This window comes from Crocodylus siamensis, chromosome 2 (genome assembly GCF_052110815.1).
Source record: "Crocodylus siamensis isolate JL-2025a chromosome 2, ASM5211081v1, whole genome shotgun sequence".
NCBI classification, from domain to species: Eukaryota; Metazoa; Chordata; order Crocodylia; family Crocodylidae; genus Crocodylus; species Crocodylus siamensis.
Genome location: NC_143396.1, coordinates 226,637,754 through 226,652,700, shown reverse-complemented (window position 1 = coordinate 226,652,700; position 14,947 = coordinate 226,637,754). Strand labels below are relative to the sequence as shown.

Here is a 14,947-nt window from a genome sequence, read left to right as displayed (position 1 = left end):
CAAGGGTGATGTCTGCTTGCACCTTAAAGTCTCCCTCCATACAGCCTGTATTAAGGAGCAGCAGCAGTTGGGGAAACTTGACTAACAAATACTTCATATTTTGAAGTTCTCAGCTGTCACGTAAGAGAAATGGAGAGGAGAGTCCTTCATAAAAGGGAACAGGAGTGATGTACTAAGGTGCAACTTTAAGAATAGTGCTTCTTAGTCACTTGTGAGATTGGCACACTGTGTGAGGGGAAGTGAAAAACTCAATAAATGACAATAGCACAAGTGGAAAAAAATTTATTTCTCAGTGTTTCTTCACTGTCAATACTGTCCTTTTGATGCAACATGTTGCAAAAAAATCTTAGCTTTTTCCATTTTACACAGCTACAATATTTACAGGCTGTTTCCAATAACACGCGCAGACACATACACACTCACAGACACACGCAAGTACATATATCCCTATCCCTGGCAAGATATCCATATGCTGGTAGAGGCAATGTATACTTCCTGTAGCCCAGTGAAAACCCTTCCTGTGATTCTTGCAGCTTACGCTTTATTCCCCTCTCCCTCTATGTCCCAATCAGCAGCATATTGGTAGGCCTACTTAGGGTCCTTTTGGAATAAGTTTATATACTCAGTTTAAATGATCTCAGTCTATCAGGTCCTGGGCTGAATGAATGTTCTGGGGGGTTATATATTCCAAAACTGTACAAAATAGAAATCATTAGCTTTGTTGGTATTCAAAGGTTTGTGACTATGAGTGATGTATGCCTGTCTGCTCTCAGATTCTTTTGGAGCAGCCATCTTGGATCACCTTTTTGGAAATATGCATAATGCTGGATTGAAACAAACCATGTACACTATCTTCCATCCAGGTTTTATGTACCCACTGTTTTACTAAGGCACATCTTAATTATCACTACAAGTTCTTATCCTGTCCAGCTTCACTGAGTGAAATGCATTAGGTTATCAAATTGCTGAGTAATGCTGGACAACAAGGAAAGAGTAGAAGCCTATATAATAGGTATAAAATCCCCTTAATAAAATTAAGTACATAATTCCTATGGTGGTTTAACCCAATGCTCAATAAGGTATTTGCATATTTTGAAGGATTACATTATTCACTGTAATAAATCCAAGTTGTTCCACTGTTTTGTGGATGAAGAGTCCTTGAAATTAAGAATGTTCTTTAGAAATAGTTTTTCTGTATTGACACTCCTGGGTCACCAGGTCTTATACAGGTGGCATCAAGGAAATGTTTCGCAGTTTGATTAGGTAATACTTCCCCCACCCTCAAGAGGTGAAACTTTTAGGACACACGCCACAAAATGCCAACAGTATGGATGCCACACCATACCTCATTTCAGCTCATGATTCACCCAGGCTCTGTCCTAAGAGTTCACTGCTTCTCAAAGGGGAAGCAAGACAGCATGGGAGGACTGACAAACCGCAAAGCCAATATGAAAATCGAATGAAGGTCTATAAATGCTGAGTATCCCACTGGACTGGATATAGAATCACAAAGAAATACAATAGCTTCTTTAAAAAAACAGAACAAAAAAACAACCCGTCTTCCCCCAACCTTACTGTGAAAACCTTTGGTATTTATCACATCCTAAGAGATATCCCAGTTTCATCACTCTGCAATGTTGCAGATACCAGAAGTGACACACAATTTCAGGTATCATCATTGGTATCTCATATCCATTCTGGAATGTCTTTAGTAAAAAAAGGAAACACCAAAAGGTTTAACAGCTGGGAGTGGGAGGGGAGGAAGGGATATACAAATTAAACAAATTGTGTTTTGCTTCTCAATGCTCCCATCACCTGCTTAGTGGGACATTCAGCACAGTTCTGTACTTGCATATTTGCAAGTCAACAGTAAGCTTTTATGCATGTATCCATAGATACCACCTTTAGAGAAACCTCCTTACAAAAACAAGGTAGATTAGAATCCACCTGGAGGATAAAAACCTAGTCTTAACTGGAATGTGAGTACAACAGAATGCTAGCAGCATACAATGCTCCCAGAGTGTAAAGAAAGCACACTTCTATGAGGCTGAAGGTCCCACTATGGGCTGAAGACATTTCAGCATTCTCTTCTGAAGTCTTGGCCAATTTTATGGAAACCACCTGGAAAACATTTACCCGTGCCACTTCCAACAGAAGATTCTTCTGCATCGAGATCAAATCCCAGTTCATTATACCAACATGGAATGAAAACAGAACATTCTCCACTTAAATGCTTTTTGGAACATGGACAGACCTAACAAGTTAAGAGATAGAATTAATATTAGATGGGTTTCATCTCCTCTCTCTCAGTGAAAGGGACAGAGCCTGTAAATTTGTACAGACTAATAGTCAAATGTAACTTTCAGAATTTAAGGATTCTCTATCCAAGTAACTGGCCTAAGGAATGGTAAGCAAAATTTCCAAAATTTTCCAAAATCTCACAGAAGAGTGAAATGGCAATTAGCCAACCTTCCACTGAGCACTCCTGGGACAGGTGAATACTTTAGTCTTCTAAAGCCTTAATCCAACTCTGGCCAAGAAATATTTATATAGCATTTTATGCATCCTCAAGCCGCTTCCCATGATGTTCACTACTAATGACAGGAGAATTAGAAAAAAAGGCTGCACATCAAATTCAGCTCTAATGTATTTGAAGCACTGCTTCCATTAGGCTCTGGTATTAGAAAATGACATCTATGTACTTGCTTCATTGTTTAAATTATTTGATTATCTGGAGGCTTTGGAAGAACAAAGAGTTCTTATAAGTGATATATCTAACCCGTGGCCTGTTTCTAGAGAGGTTGCTTATTCCTCATAACCTCTGTGAAACAACATTCTAAGTCATAAAGAAAATGCATTTTGTAGCTACCAGAAGGGGAAGGACATAGAGGCTAGGCCATTTATGTAGCTTCAACACAAAGCAAACACATTTTCTTCAGTCTTGACAGCAAAAACTACCAATGGAGTCACCTACTGAAATGATGTTTTCAGATAGGTAAGAGATGAATTTAATTACATTGTAATGTGCCCAAGTGATAAGCTATTTGGAAAAGCAAAAAATATTTCCAAGGTGGTACACCAAGAATTGTGTGTTGATGCTAAGATCAAATGTGACTGCATATGCAGAAACTGCACAATATGCAACTGTAAAACGCACAGTACTTAGTACAGGCTTTGCAGTGTACAATGTAAGCAGAACCCTCATACAAAGCACTGTGAACAGTAATCATTAACTGGACACCAGGCATGGGAAGGGGGGCTTTCACAGTTCCAAAAAATCTGGTGACTTGGGTCATCATTTCAGTAATTCTTTGTGGTAGGCAATTGCTTTCCATACTTTCCACATCCCATATAACTTCACTATTGCAAGTATGTATGTAGTGGAACTAGACTTCACTGTTGGCAGAAAAACTAATGCAACATATGCCTGACAACCGGCTATAAAAGTCTCTCCAGTTACATTACTTAGGAAGAAGTAGAGGTGATCTGGAAGAGAAAGATGGCTGCTCCCAAAAGCTAGGACTGTGTGCAGAGCCCTATGTAATTACAGATCAGAAACAGGAAACAATCACGACATGTAAATTTCTCTCATGGATTAAGAGAAGCGAGTCATAGGAGCTGCAAGTTAAACTGCAGTTTTCCCCTCACACTCCAGGATAAACTCGAGTTACTTGTTTCCCTGAATATAAACATTTAAAAAACACAGTAAAACCTAGGATATGCAACACATGAATAATTCAACTTCACAGTTATAAATACTCAAATTACACTTACATAGAATATATAATCACGGAAAATAAAATTCAAGTCATAGAAAAGAATGAAGACTATAGGGGAATAAAAGGCGAAATGGTAAAAGTGATATAACAGTTCAGGGCTGTGCCTCCTATATAAGCTCCTTAAAAAAAAAAAGAAAAAAAAGTCAAGTTAGTTAACTGAACTGAATGTGGAAATTTTCAAGATCCCACAAAGTAGTTGTGGAGCATGGATCCCTACCTCCCTCAGAAAGGCAAGTGTCTCTTCCAGAGATGAGCCACTGAGATAATTTAGCTGGCTCTGGGTACAATAGCCAAGGCTGTGTAAAGGAAGGAGAAGGATTCAACAAGTACATTGGGGTCCACTTTAAAGCTGGATATGTTGTACAAAGCGGATATACCACCACCAAAATAGCATCTATATAGTACAGGGATACTTGGGTGCATTACTAGATATTTGGTATTTTTCCATTTATTGTGAAAAGGATGCAACAAATGCACTTGTACAAATTACAGACTATTAAACCAAACAGAACCCATGGCACAGCCCTTACCATCAACACATATATGGAGAGGGAGGGGATTAATCCCAAAGGCAATTTAAATAATGGTACTTTATTTATATATATAAATAAATGTTCTGAGCAATCTCAGGTTTTTTGTTCTTAGTGCATCGCTGTAAAAAAATTAGTGCAGTTCTCTCATTAATGTTTTTAGCTCACAAGGAATAAGAATCTATACATCTGTTCAGTCTCTTCTTGTCATACATAAAACCTCTCTACTGCTTTACACCAAACTGAAGGTTTGTATGCTACTCCATTTCTTCAAAATAAGGTGAACAGACTCTACATACTGACAAAATATGGTAATTTTTTGGCAAAACAATTAGAAAAATGAGGTGCTCCAATTGTAGAATGGAAGTTTGCCGATTTAAAGCATTATGCAATGCATAAAACAAATTTTAAAAACAAAAGATATGTCTCAAATCTAACCTTCATGCAAGTGTTTCCTCAGCAGCTAATAACTTAAAGAAACCTGTTACGCTTGTGTATTTAGGGGGAAGGGACTTTTACAAGCCCTTTCTGTTTTTAAGTCATTTCCTACAACTGGACTGAAGTGTCGTGTCCTGGGAGCCTCTTCTCCTGACCCGTCCTCTTTTCTGACTCCTTGGAGAAGGGGAAGCTTAATTGTCAGTGGGACTCACACTTCGGCCCCAAGTTCGAGGACTCCAGTTTCAACCACAGCAACATACTTATCTTCAATCTGGACGAGCAGGATGGTTTTGTCTATGTGGGACCTACTACCTGGATCTCTGCTGCAAGGCACCCAGCGGTGAATCACCTGGAGAGGTAACCACAACCAAATAAAAAGGTCAGTCCCACACAGATGGCTGCCATTCAGCAGTGGCGAATCATGAACCTGTTGCATAGCAATATACAGGCACCAGCAAAGAATGCTATTCAACCCAGTCTCATTTTTCAATGCCAGCATAGTTCAAAAGAAGGTACATTCTTTTGCAAACCTTGCTAAAGCTGCTGCAATCTCTTTAAAAGTCTGTGAAGAACAGCTGTAAATAGCCTAAGCCACTTGAGAAACAAATGTTACTTTGTATACACAAGCCAAGCTAAGAATGGTTTATTTTGGGATAAGGGGTACACAAAAAACATGAGTTGCTTATTTTCCTGTGTTCCACCTAAATTTAACTATTTTCTTTTTTCTTCTAACTAAAACATTCAACTTCTCTAGATACAAATGCAAAGATAGTCTGCAGGTTGCATTTTATTGTACTTGTGTATCTGTACATCTTTAGCAGGAAGGAGAAAGGGTTTTCTATGCCATTCACCAAAATGAGATGTTTACAGAAGACTAATGGCTTTTAAAAAAAACATTCAATTTAAATATTTAAACTTTTAATTGTAAAGAAAAACTGGACTTCAGCAGGGAGGAGCTGCATTAACCCAAACCTGAACACATGTAGCCAGTGCAGTTAGCAAATAACCAAGGAAAAATATACACGTGGGGGATGTTGGCTATAATTACACTCCCATTGCAATGGAAAAGATTCCCAAATTATCCTGATGCACTGAAGTGTATGTACAACTGCAGTTTCAGTTGAGAAGTATGAAATACTGCACCCTTCCAATCCCAAGTGACTTTCTGAAATAAAGTTTCTTTCCTGAAGCTAGAATTGACAACCATTCCTTTAAATCAACTGCTAATGCGACTGCTTACAATGAGAAGATGCCACAGAAAGGGAAAGGATTTCAAATACACTGTCATTAACTGCCTGGGAAGCTTTCAGAAAGCACATGTTTTTATTTCTTCAGAGACATGTGCTTTTTGTAGCTGCCTTGCACAGTTTTCCATAAAAAGGGTATTATACTATATTCAGTAGAAAACAGAAGCACATTTAAGAAAAACGTGAATTATATGCAATGGTGAGAAATTCAAGGCCAAGTGGGAAATATCACCTTTAATTAACATCAGCTCTTGCTGAGCATATCTACTTTGACAGCCAATGTGCAGAACTCCTCAGAAAAGCTCAAAACAACTTCCTACAGTTTTTGGAAACACTACTAGTGAGCCAATCATAACCCACACACAAAGCTTCAAGCTGTGGGACATCTATCCCATGTCCCTTCTAAGTCCTTTCCTTATGCCCATTCTTTATTCTTATGTCTCCCCTCCTTCTGGAAGTAACAGCTGGTATGGCACTGTGAGCACTGCGCATGGTTATTTTTAGGCACTATATTGCTGTAGCAATGCACTATAAAATGGGGGAGCGTGTCACTACAGCAACGTAGCTGTGGTGTCACGGGTTTTGTCCACATAGCATCACATGCTATGACATGTAGATGCGTCTGCTATGGGTCATGCTTGTTGGTGGCTACATGGCACCGGGAGCCATGCTCTTGCAGATGAACTGTGTGTTGGAAGAGCAGAGATGATGCTCTAACTGGCGAGCTGCTTCGTAAGCCTACATTCCAGTATGCACACGTCTCCTCTGCCTGCCTGAATGCTGGACTACAACAACAGGAACAGAAAGGAAATGCAATGGCTTTATTAACAAAAGCCTGTTTTCCACTGGCAGCTGAAATGGAATACCCTCCTCTCAGGTGACGGAACATTACTTTCAACAGGGCTGTCCAACTTCTAAAGTGGCAAGAGGCTGCATGCCATGGGCACCCCCTAGTCCCAATGTACTTTTCATAGGCAGACACGCTTCTACCCTGTTGCACTGCATAAGTGGGGATTCCTCTACCACACTGCACCAGGTGCATGGGGCTAAGCATCCCCCAACAAATAGCACACACCTTCAGCTCTCTTGGCACCACTATGGTCATACACCACCACCCTACCCCACCCCCTGGGGCTGCGTCAGGCAATGAAAGCTAGGGGAGCCCTAAGATGTCAGCTGCTGCTGCAGCTGGAGTAGTAGGAGCAACAGCAGCTTGGTGACTGCATGTTGCCACCTTGCAGGTTACCAGTGGGACAGCCCCACCTCAGAAAAGAGTTGCTTACAGTATGGTCACAAAAGCAAGCAGCGTGCTCAAATTCATTAAACAAGTAAAATCCATTCAAACTTATTCTAACCTTCAAGCCCTCTTTTTAACCTTCCTCTATTCCCTTAACATCAAAACAGTACATGTTGCTATCCTCTGACTAGCAAGGCAAGCTAGTGCATTTCTGAAACAGTTGCCAAGCAACACTGGCCAATGATCAGTGTGCATGCTAAATTAGGCAATCAAATTGACATGCAACATCTCTGTTAGATAGTTTTTTTTACCGGAACAGCTAGTGGAGCAAATGGTAAAATGGCACTCTCTAAATCTTAATGCTTGTTTACATCTGCATTCTACTAACAGACCTTGCATAGGAGCCTACAGCTTTCATTTAAACATATGGGAACGTTTAGGGTAGACGGCTAAAAGCAAGAGGGATGGGGGTTGGGACAGTAGCAGGGTTCCCTCTAAGCTGTGCGATGTGCATGGCTGTGCAGGCACGCTCATGCTGCGCTGCCAGGCATGCCATGCAACTTAGAGGGAACTCTGGGCAGTAGTACTCAACCTCTGGGCCCCATGTGCTGGGATTGGGCCCTGGGGCCTTGTGGCATCCTGACATGCCAGGATAAGGTCCCATGCACCCAATCTAGCACACAGGGCCATTGCCTGCAGAGCCTCCCACAGGCCAGATGACGCAGGCCACGGATGTGGCCCATGAGACGGTGTAAACACCTCTGGTCTTAGAAGTTTTTCATTTCATTTTAATACTCTACCTAAGGTGTAAACAACCTTTTTGGCTGGAGCGCTGAAAAAACTGCAATGTCTATCCCGTAAGACACCGGATGGCATGCCAGAAACACAAAACCAGAGTGGGGGAGGTATGTGGCAGGACGCACTGCATTTTAATATAGTTAATAATCATAAAAGCTGCTTTTTTTTTTTCTTTTTTTTTATAGTAAATACCTGGTTTTCTAAAAGTTCTAAACCTGGTGATAATAAATAAAGCTTTATATACTACCTTTGTTGTTAAGCATGCTGTGATATGAGAGAGAGAGAGAGAACACCAGACACACATATACACCCAGAACCACATGAGAGCAAATGCAGAGAGCCAGACACGCACGCCGCTGGGCTACTGGACCGCAGGACAAAGTCCAACCCAATGATGCCCTGGGCCTGTGCCTCCCCCTGGAACTGGCTTCTGGGCTGCAGCATGGCCTGCCAAGACCCTGGCCTGGAGCCTGCCCATGAGCCAGCTACAGAGGCGGCACTAGGGGGGCCGATGGCCTCCTGAAAATTAGCCTTAGCCACCCTGTAGCCACCCCTCCCAGCACGGCTTCCACCTGCCAGCCCTGCACAGCTAAGCCTGCAAAGGTGCAGCACTCCTGGGTGATGGGTAGGCAGGCAGCGGCAGCCTGGGCGGTCCTGGAAGGGTGGCTATGGGGGGACTAAGGTGAATATTTGGGAGCCTTAGCCCTCCTCTCCACCCCCAATGGGCTCCAGAGCCCCAGCTGGGCTTTGTGCCAGCAGTTTGTGTGTGCACCCCTTGAACAGACAGTGGGGAAGGGGCCTGAGGCACTGCAACCCTGTCTCTTCCATTGCTGTCCACCTGGAGGCATGCGTGCATGCACTACCCCAGCCCCTCCCTCACCCTGTACCCTGAGGCACGCATTGCAGTTGCCACCAGCACGGAGCTGATGCCAGGGCTCTGGAGCACCAGCTCTGCGCTGGTGGCGATTGCATGTGCACCCCAGAGAGAATGGTGGGGGAGGGGCCTGGCGTTGCACTGCCTCAGGCCTCTCCACCGCCATCTGCCCAAGGTCACTGACACAAAGCCCGGCTAGGACTCTGAAGCCCACAAGGGCAGCACTTGTGGGAGCTTGCAGGGCCTATGGCCACCCCAAAATTCATCTTAGTCTGCCCCATAGCCACCCCTCCAGCACCACCATCACGTACCTGCCTTGCACAGATAAGCCTGGCTGCAGTGCAGTGCCTCCCCCCAACCCCACCACTGGGAAGAGGCTGGCGCCACCCCTGCAGCTGGCCCAGGCTCTGGGTAACTGCTGCCAGCCATGGAGCTTGGGATGCTCGCAGCAGGGCTTGCAGCCTCCCAGCCATCTGCTGGGAGCAGCCTGGGCTCCATGGCTAGCAGCAGCTACCCAGAGTCCAGACCAGCGGTGGCATGCCAAGCAAAATGGCCTTGTGCGCCATGCTCTGGCATGCGCACTGGGGGTTGCCGATCCCTGCTTTACTTCCTTTTGTAAGCTATTTTTTCTCTTATTGGAATACCACCTCTCCTCAGGAAAATGTGCAATGCTAGCAAAAAACAACAAAGTGTACGTATGCTCCAACAGCATAGCAAGATCATCAGCTGCATGCTGAATACAATTCTGGTGACTTGCTAGTACAGACATGGCCTTAGTCATTTTGTTATCTGAACAGCTAGAGCATGAGCATAAGAGACAACAGCAGTGATTCGAATAGGGTCCTTAATATCAGAATGCTCAGTTAAGTTCAATTTGTTAATGCTCCTACATGACCTACAGCAAGTTGCAATTTCTATCCCCTTCTATTCCTCCCTTCTCTTGAAGAACACAGACAGAACAGGGATCACCTTAACCACCTTTTAAAGCACTTCAAGATCCCTTGCTAGAAAATGTTGTAAGAATAAAGTACAGTATAGCTGCATATTTGGCTGCCGATTCCAATAATGTGTTTTGGCAAGGCAATTTCTGATAAATGCCAATGCCCAACACCCCCACCAAAACAAGTAAAAAAAAAGAAAAAGAAAAAAAAAAAGATGATTACAGGGACTTTTAAGCTTCTTGGAGATTATTGATTTTCTGGTCCCTAGAGAACTAAAAAGCCTGTTTTCCAGAGAGAAGTTCAATATTCAGCCCCTCTGCAAAAGCTTTTATACTGCTAATTCCCATCCAGCCATCAGCTGTTTCAGAGAGTTTACCATTACTCACAGGCTGAGATCAAAACTAATTATTCCATGGTGTACCACTAAATGACTATAATTGGGAAAAGGAACTTCCTACAAAGAAATAACCAAGACATCGCTGCAAAATGAATACTGGCTGGTAAATTCACTGTCAACATAGTTTAGGAAAAGAAAATGGAAGCTGGGTGAAGGGTACAGTAGTTTCTACCCAATGCACAGAAAAAGTTGTGTTCCTTTTTGCTGAGACATCAGATTCTCCATTCTGTCATCAGTTGAGTCTGAAGAAGTTTTACCCAAGTTGAACACAGATGTTTGTTCGAAGAAGAGCATATTTATGTTTGGAAGTGATGGCTGAACAGTACTTCAGCCTGACCTTTAATTAACAAAATCCTTTTAAGTGAACTAACAACCAAATGAAACTTACATGGCCTTCCATGCCTTCCTGAGGACTCCAGTCTTTCCAGCTGTTTCTCCCAGCTTTTAGCCGTATCACCTCATCTGGCCACTGCAGCTCCTTCCTCTTTGACATGTTAATCCCTTCCAGTACTTGGCTGGGATCCATTATCTACAGTGATAAGCAGAATTGATTTTCGGCTTTTATGAGTCATGGATTCATAAGGAACAGATACATCACAACCATCCTCTTGGCTGTTCCTCAAGAACTCTCTCTCTCAAAAAAGGACTGATTCTGCATCCACTGAAGTCATCAGCAAAGCTTTGACTGATTTCAGTACTACAGACTTAAGGGTAGGACTTAATAAATCATCAGGAAAAAAAGAAGCTCTATTTGACAGATGCCTAATAGGTGTTTTAAAATAAATAGGCTTTCTGGAAAAGGCCAGCAGGAAAGCAGTCCAATGAACAAGTGGAACCTATCACCATCACAGAGGGGTTGAAATTTACTGGCAACATTTATATGGGAGGCAGAGGAAAAATTCTGGGAGAAGCCAAAGTTTTGTAGAAACATTGGTGGGTCCTAACTGCTTTAAACTGCCCTCCAAACCTCTTCTGCAAATAAAAGCTATAAAGCTCAGACCTTAATTTGAGTTTTTTCAACACTTCAGCCAAAGTGGTTACACTAAAAGCCTAAGATCAGAAGTAGTTTACTACGTTAGGATGTCACCACCAGAAAAGCAAGTTGGGTATGGCCTTTGTCCAATTACCAACTTGTAAATTTCTCCCTGCAACATACTTTTAAGCAAACATATGGGCTTACTGACAGATAACCTAAACTACAAATTTATTTCTCCAATTTCTAGACTCCCAAAGTTGCTCCTGACACCTTAAGTCAATGGAGTACTGGCATCTGCTCAAAGACTTGGTGTGGGGCTACAGCCAATGAGCAAACACAAAGGAAAATGGAAGAGAAAGCATTTTTACAGTGACCTCTATGAAAAATTCTCAGTTTGAAAAAAAAATCAAGATTACACTAATTGTCAGCACTGCAAATGAAGCTATTTGACCTTTAATACCACCACTAAGACACTGCTAGCTAAACTTAATGGGTCCATTTTACTGTTAACATGTGAGAATCCAGTTGACTCTCAGTTTTGTGCTACAGTAAAGTATGTTTATGACCAGATACTACTAAGGACATGAAAAGGCCACATATACAATGCTCATGTTATTTTTCTAACCATAACTACACATACCTATATTCCAAAGCCCATATGGGGAAAGGAGGCAGAAGTTGTCTTACGTAGCTTTCACAACATAGGAAATAACAATGAAGGGAAAGGACTAAGGCAACTAATAGCTTAGTTTATTAACATTTCCTTCTGAATGATTCACCTGAATTCTGTAAATAACTTCATCTCTTTTGGCTTGCATGTGGCTTGCAGGGCTTGCATTACTGCCTGACTGTGCATCAGTCACGTTATTCCCTCCTTCTGTCCCCAGAAAGCCCACAAGGGCATGTTGTTTACAGGCTGGGATACTTTGGCTGGAACTGCTGGAAGAGGGTAGGCCATGCTGCACGCTGACAATGCCAGTCTGGCCAGCAGGTTCCATCTGGTTCACCATGGATAGGCGGGACTGGATGGATGATGGGAGATTGCGGAGGGATATCTGACTAGTGGAAGAGCGTCGGCAAGGCACAAAGCCTGTAGTGGATGTACGAAGGGATGAATGACGACTGCTGTAGCAGTAAGATGAATGGCTGGCAACTGAGGCACGGGCAGGGGAATGTCTGACAAGACTTGACTGCACAGAGTGAGAGCTGTGACTGGTGCCTAAAAATAAAAGATACAGAATCAGGAGAGCTTGACAGTTTCAGTATAAGCATCCCACACATGCTATTTTAGATGCTTACACAAGTGTTTTGGTGTCTAGACACAACTTTGACAGGAACATCAGAAATATCTACAGTACTTTAGATGCAAGATGCACAGATCTAACAGTGAAGCTTCTGAGTAGGCAAAGATCACCTTAAGAAATCACATCCACACTTCTAGCAATACAGGCATGCTTGATAAATGTAGATCCTATTCCTGAATTAACTAAAAAAAAAAAAAAAAGTCTTCCATGGTGAAGATTGGAGTCTCCCGTGCTGCCTTCTGTAATTCTGTATCAGGAATAATATGAATTGCAATATTTCAGAACACCAAATATTTCTAATCAGACACACTTACTTTAATTGTAGTAATTTCTGGAAATAGAAAGTGTACAGTTATATTTGCTCCTGTTTTTAACAAGTTTGGAAATATTAAAACTGATTTGAAGGTGGGAAGAAAAACAATCAAAATTTTAACTTTTATGTCTTATTAAAGGCATACCATTATCTTTCTTTTGGTACCATGATATTTCTCCACAATTACAGATATAATATTACTATGACTGAAATGACCCTGCCATAAGCAGAACTTGAACTAGATCCTCTGAGGCCCCATCCAGCTCTATTTTCTAGGATTCTGAGAGAAAATTTAGAAGGTAGCAATACACTAACCTGTAGAAAAATTCTGTTTTCCTAAAAAGTCAGCTAAAACGGTACCTAGGGAAGCACATATGCTTTAATGTTTAACTATATGCAATTCCTCACTAGATCACTAACTTGGATACGTCCTCAGAAGTTAACTGAAACTTTGCATAGCAGATGCTTTACTCATCATAGCAAACTTGCAATAGCTTAAGAAACAAAGACATGGTGATCACATAATTAAGGGGTGAGTATGCCTGGCATAGACAAACTGCGCTATAGTATACTGCTATGAAAACTCAGCTTTGCGTCCTTTATTGCATCCCCTACTGTTCTGGTCTTGGGCCATGTACAGGCATTACATTTCTACTGGGGGAAATTGCTGCTCTCCCAGTATAAACAAGGGAACAAGCATGCATCCAGTTTATCCTGGGGAAAAGAGGGCCCTTCTGGGATAAAGACCTGGAAGATCTCCCCTACAAAAGAAACCCTCTCGCAACAGTGAACACTTGTACGTTTCCCTCCCAATCTTGTCTGGGACAGGAGAGGAGCAGGAGTTGCTGCTCCCTGCCTCTTCCTCAAATTGGGGACTGCCTGGTTTAGAGAACAGGCTGGGGACTTTGCTCCAATTGTTCCCTCTACTTGGCATCTGGGGGCTATGGTCTTTGAATGTGCTAAGTGATGAAGAACTCCCCCGATATGGCACTAAGAGGAGCACACTGCATGGCTCCCTGGCTTAAGAGATGGGCAGGCAGCTTTGTCCTGCTACTCCAGCCTCCTGGTAATAGAAGGACTGGAGCTACTGCTCCTCATGCGTTCCCCAGACCAACCCCTGGTCTGGGGAAAGAGACAGAGAACAGGGGGCAACTGCAGTTTGAACGCCTGTACTGTTCCCTCCCCTGAAATGTTTCCCAGCAGTGGAAATTTCTAAAAAATTTCCCTTGCTAGACATGAACAACTGTTCAAGGCCTTGGTCCAGGGACTTCTCACGGTGCTAACCCAGGTCTGTGATTTTGGGATACAGCTCTATTTCCATTTAGAATTTACAACTCAGCTCTAGCCTAAAAGGTGCAAAGCAAGTTGTCCTAGAGAGGAAGCACTAACCTACGGTTCCATTACTTTACCTAGTGTCGGGGGGTGAGATATAACAGGAGGCTGGAGTCCTGCCGCAGGTCCCTGTCCCGTAACTATGCTCCCTCCACCTTGTGACACGCTGCTCTGAGTTGATTCATTGACAGTTGCGTTGTTACTTGTGCAGGAAGCTCCACCTCCAGCATCTGAATCTTCAATGTTTCCACCACTGTTGCAGCCAGCTCCACAGCCTTTCCTCAACCTGAAAATGCAATGAAAATCACCTGCATTAATGAGGAGACAATAATCATACAACCTGTGCATCAGGATTCAAAAGAAGGCCTTGCACTTTGCACGTAGAAAATTACTAAAAATTCAATCAACGTACTGAAAAATAAAAAATCAAAAGACTATGAAGTCTTTATCCAACCTCTACCCCAAGGGCAGTTACAAGCATGCTTTATTTTATTCTATATCATGCTTTCTAATTTTGTAGTTGTTTTTTTCAAGAATGTTTTTTTCTCTTGAAGATTCAGGCTATATATATATAGCTCTATATTTGAGAAATGTAATAGTGCCCTTTTAAAATTCTGGTCACATTAAGTAGAACAGCACATTTAAAAAAAATGCAGGAAGCTACTGGTTCTCCATTTGTAATTGTAACAGTTTATGCTGTCCCATTTCCCACAGCAGCTATGCACCTCTGATCTCTAGTGCCAAGGCTGTCCTTGTATTATATCTATACTGTATTTAAATG

General features: G+C 42.4%; 1 protein-coding gene across 5 annotated transcripts in view; it reads right to left on the bottom strand.

Annotated features, from left to right (window-relative positions):
* Positions 1-267: 267 nt before the first annotated feature.
* Positions 268-14,947, bottom strand: part of PCNX1 (pecanex 1) — a 132,883-nt gene continuing 118,203 nt past the window's right edge. For all 5 annotated transcript variants that reach the window (XM_090033256.1, XM_090033258.1, XM_090033257.1 and 2 more), the window contains 4 exons: positions 14,244-14,452; positions 11,997-12,436; positions 10,630-10,770; positions 268-5,096 (listed from right to left, as the gene is read on the bottom strand). In XM_090033256.1, coding sequence (XP_089889382.1) covers positions 4,956-5,096; positions 10,630-10,770; positions 11,997-12,436; positions 14,244-14,452 — 931 coding nt within the window. In that variant the 3' untranslated portion in view covers positions 268-4,955. The remainder of the gene's footprint in view (positions 5,097-10,629; positions 10,771-11,996; positions 12,437-14,243; positions 14,453-14,947) is intronic.